At 46.8% G+C, this 4,892-nt stretch overlaps 1 protein-coding gene across 1 annotated transcript; it reads right to left on the bottom strand.

The window, feature by feature from the left end:
* Window positions 1-942: 942 nt before the first annotated feature.
* Window positions 943-4,523, bottom strand: LOC141134925 (E3 ubiquitin-protein ligase TRIM39-like). The gene has a single exon (XM_073624356.1). The coding sequence runs from the start codon at window positions 4,476-4,478 to the stop codon at window positions 2,910-2,912; it is 1,569 nt and encodes a 522-aa protein (XP_073480457.1). The 5' UTR covers window positions 4,479-4,523; the 3' UTR covers window positions 943-2,909.
* Between the last annotated feature and the right edge of the window lie 369 nt (window positions 4,524-4,892).

Raw genomic sequence — 4,892 nt, 5'->3', positions numbered from 1 at the left:
CAAAAATTAAAGTAAGATTCCACACAGTGTGATGTCGTTTAAAAAATATATTTTAATAAAAAGAGGGTAAACAGGAAAAAAGGGCTCTTACAGAGACATGGATTAGCGCAAAAATGTTGGCAGGACTCGATCTGACGCGTTTTGTCTGCTTAGACGTCATCTGGGGTTTACACACACATGAACTTTAATGGCATCCCAGTCTTAGTCTGTAGGGTTCAATATTGAGTTGGCCCCCTCTTTGTAGCTATAACAGCTTCAACTCTTCTGGGAAGGCTGTCCACAAGGTTTAGGAGTGTGTCTATGGGAATGTTTGACCATTCTTCCAGAAGAACATTTGTGAGGTCAGGTGATGTTGGATAGGAAGGCCTGGCTCGCTCTAGTTGATCCCAAAAGTTTTCTATCTGGTTGGGGTCAGGACTCTGCGCAGGCCAGTCAAGTTTCTCCACACCAAACTCACTCATCCACATTATATTGCTAAAAGTATTGGGCCACCCCTCCAAATTATTTGGTGGAGGGGGGATTATGGTGTGGGGTTGTTTTTCAGGGGTTGGGCTTGGCCGCTTAGTTCCAGTAAAGGGAACTCTTAAGGAATCAGCATACCAAGACATTTTGGACAATTTCATGCTCCCAACTTTGTGGGAAAAGTTTGGGGATGGCCCCTTCCTGTTCCAACATGACTTCGCACCAGTGCACAAAGCAAGGTCCATAAAGACATGGATGAGCGAGATTGGGGTGGAGGAACTTGACTGGCCTGCACAGAGCCATGACCTCAACCCGATAGAACACCTTTGAGATGAATTAAAGCAGAGACTTCTCATCCACATCAGTGCCTGACCTCACAAACGCTCTTCTGGAAGAATGGTCAAACATTCCCATAGACACTCTCCTAAACCTTTTGCACAGCCTTCCCAGAAGAGTTGACACTGTTATAGCTGCAAAGGGTGGGCCAACTCAATATTGAACCCTACGGACTAAGACTGGGATGCCATTAAAGCTCATGTGTGTATAGGCAGGTGTCCCAATACTTTTGGTAATATAGTGTAGTATGTGACCAAAACATTAATGTATGTCCTATCCCAATATGACACCAACCTTCTTCTAGAATTACTCTACCAATTAAAGCGGTATAATAAACCCGAAACCAAAAATGGCATACATCGCAGCTTACCAATCATTAGATGTGGCGGCTGCATTCTGCATTTTTTATGCTTTTTTCCCTCTGTTTTCACCTGGTGATCTGGCCAGTAACAAACCTCCTTTATTAGAGCTCCCCAATTATTCATAAAAATGTACATGAAATTATTTCAAAATGAAATCAAACTTGAGTAGAAACCCCAGCCCCCTGCCAGGAACCCTCGCCACGTGTGGAAGCAGTGGTCTCCCTGCAGACATCTGACACACTCTCTGTTGAGTCAAATCTAGATCTCTCCAATTCATAAAGCTCATACTCCCTGTTAATTGGCTGTGACTAGTTGTGACTCAGCAATGGGCAGGTTGGACCTCTGCAGAGAGACAGCTGCTTCCACACAGAGAGCAAGGGTTCTTCTTTGAAGCAGGGCGAAGGCTTTTTTTACTTAGGCTGTGGCTGCTTTCTAAAAAAAAAAAAAAAAAACACATTTGCACAGTTTTTGGTTTGAAGCCCTTGGAATGTATTCAGATTTAACCTGTTGGTGGCGACAGTATACAAATATGCCGCCTCTCAGAGGGTGAGCCTTGGTACTGAGCGGCTGCATATTTGGGTGCAATATGGCAAATACAGCTGTGCAGAGAGTGAGCACCCAGTGCCGGTGTCTTGCCGAGAAAGTTCCCTCGGCGGATAAGTTCCTCCCCTGTACTGCGCAGGCGCAGCGCCTGCGCAGTACCAACTACTGTCAGCCGCCGGAGATAGCCGAAGCTCAAACGCTTCAATCAGCTGTACACGGCGCCTGCGCTCTGGGTCCAGATTCCTTCCCCACCATCCAAGTGGACCTAGAGGGGGAATCTAAAAGAGCTGAGCGCAGCGAGGCCGTGCCCGAAGCGTGGCGAGCGAAGCGAGCCCGCGAGGGGCCCTCTTACAGGCCCCGTGTACAGCTGATTTTCAGCTGTTCCGCTTCGGCTATTTCCGCCGGATCGTACTGCGCATGCGCAGTAGAGTGAGGAACTTATCCGCCGAGCGGAACTTATTCGGCAGAACACTGGCACATTTCTGGTGGCAAACAGAAAGCTCCCGATTGCTGCTTTGTGATTGGGAGCTTTCCAATCCTGTGACCCCCATGACAGCCAATCACAGCGGTCACAGGATTATAAGCCCCGCCCCACCTCCTGGCACCCTAAACCCCTTAAAGGGCTGGGAGGCGCTGGCACCAAGGGGTTAAGCTGAATGTTCTATTGGGATTTAATGACATCACAGAGTTCAAGAACTCTGATTGGATAAGATGAGACATTAATAAAAACATGTTCTGGTGTAAATTTCCAGGGGGCGACATAGAGCACTGCAGAGATCAGACCCCCCGACCCTGTATAGAGGAGATAGATGACAGACGTTTCCGTTTTGTTCTCTTTTCTCACTCTAACCCTAAACTTTATCTCCCCTCCCCCACATTTCTGGGGGTTCAGTCCTCCTGAGAGGGGTACACCCGGTCACACAATAATGTTACTTTGTACATCAACAAACCAAAAAACATCTCACACCTACAGTATAAACGGACTTTTTCTATTCTACTCATTTATTTCCTCTATTACATTGCAGATCAGCATGATTTTGTAGCACGGCCTCCTATTTCTGTAACCCTGCACCCTGATTTGTACTGTACCCCAAACTACAATAAAAGAGACACTGACTGGAGTCCCCACCATCTGCCCCATTGGATGAATATTTAACCGATCTGACCCTCCCTTACTATGATGTCATCAGTCTCTGGGCGGAGCTCTCACATCTCCCGTTTCCCCGCACAGATCTTTATACAACCTCTATATACCCATAACACAGCATGGAGGGTCTCAGTGAAGGTGGTGGTGAAGGTGTGGAGATGTCGGATCAGGTCACACAGATCATAAAAGGAGATCCGTCCGACCTCATAATCCAGATATATCCTGATTCTGTTACTGGAGATATTGGTGGGTAAGGGGGTCTTTATACTGTCATGTTTCACCTCATACTGATCACCTTCCCTGTCCAAACCCCAGGACTTCCTATTACTTCCAATCACTGACTTTCCTCCTCTCCTCTCTATACTGGGGTAACACATCCCGACTCTCCAGCTCTCTGACCCCCCGACATCCACTTCCCAGTAATGTCTCCCTGAGGAGAAACTCCGACTGCTCAACACCTGAAGATATAACTGAAATCTCTCTGGTGTTTCTGGACGATTCTGGTTTCTATCTGACTTGGATGCAGTTTTCCTGTCATCTGATATCTGTAGATTATTATGAGCTGTGTTTACATCCAGTAATATGTCTGCAGCTCCCTGTATATAGGAGTATACATTTACCTCTGTTATTATATCAGATAAACCTGTGTGTAAGACCCCCGCCACATCCAGACCCCCTCCATCATGGAGGAGTTCCTCATGTCTCTCTCGGTCCTCATTATCTCCATCCTCAGTATCACACAAGTCACCTGTGTCTGATTCCTGTAAGACAGTCAGTGGATCCGTCATGTTACACAGCTCCTCAATGTGACGCATCTTCCTGGACAGCTCCTCCTTCTTTATTTCCAGATCCCGGATGGAGATGGAGATCCGCTCTGCCCTCCCGGAGATTTCCCTCAGGGTTCTCTTCTCCAGGTCTTCCAGACGTCTCCTGAGATCTCTAAACAGGGCAGTGACTCTCTCGGTGTCACCAGCTGCTTCTTCTTCTACTTTCCTCCTGTGTTCCTGCAGACTCTGGACTCTTTCCTCCATCTCCTCTCTCTTTATCAGAAGTTTCTGTAGAACATTCCTCAGTGTCTCCTTCTTCTTCTCAGATGCCTCATCCAGTGACTTCATCTCATGTCCTTTATGTTCTCCAATCACACAATACACACAGATATAGGTGTCATCCTCAGTGCAGTAATACTCCAGGATCTTCTTATGGACGGAGCATTTCCTGCTCTCCATGGACAAGGTGGGGTCACATAAGACGTGTTCTGGGGACTTTTTGTGGACTCTCAGGTGTTTATCACACAGAGAAACCTCACAGTGCAGACAGGATCTAACAGCAGGTACAGGAGAGTCCACACAGTAAGTACAGAAGACCCCGGACTCCTCCCGAACTGGCTGAGCAGACAGGAAATTCTCCACTATGTTACGTAGTGTTATGTTCCTCTGCAGTGCAGAACGATCCGGAAACTTCTCTCTACATTCAGGACAGGAATATCCTCCAGACCCCTCCTGTGTATCCAGCACACGATCAATACAATCCTGGCAGAAGTTGTGACCACATCTCAGCATTACAGGATCTGTATAAATGTTCAGACAGATGGAACATTCCAACTCAGCTCTCAGATCAGCAGACGCCATCGCTGACAGCAGACGAGGAAATGAAAGTGAAAGACACGGAGAAGAATGCAGTTGGGAGGGTCACGTCCTCTACACAGGGGGAGGCTGGGCTGTGACTTGTACTGTATTCATAGGATTAGTTATATGGAGGGACACAGATAATAAAAACATCTCCTGTAGGACAATGTTCATCTCCTGGGAATATAACAGACATCTTTGTATTTATACAGTGGGGTTGATTTACTAAAGGCAAATCCACTCTGCACTACAAGTGTACTTGGAAGTGCAGTCACTGTAGGTCAGAGGAGAAGATCTAAAATGAGGGGAAGCTCTGCTGATTTTATCATCCAATCATGTGCAAGGAAAAATGCTGTTTTTTATTTTCCTTGCATGTTCCCCAGATCTACAGCAACTGCACTTCCAAGTGCACTTGTA

Source organism: Aquarana catesbeiana, linkage group LG03 (genome assembly GCF_042186555.1).
Source record: "Aquarana catesbeiana isolate 2022-GZ linkage group LG03, ASM4218655v1, whole genome shotgun sequence".
NCBI classification, from domain to species: Eukaryota; Metazoa; Chordata; class Amphibia; order Anura; family Ranidae; genus Aquarana; species Aquarana catesbeiana.
Note: the sequence above shows the minus strand (reverse complement) of the source record. Positions and strands in the feature narration are given on the sequence as shown.

What these genes read in the sequence shown, in the direction of transcription:
- LOC141134925 (XM_073624356.1), bottom strand. Translation starts at nt 4,478, where the DNA reads ATGGCGTCTGCTGATCTGAGAGCTGAGTTGGAATGTTCCATCTGTCTG.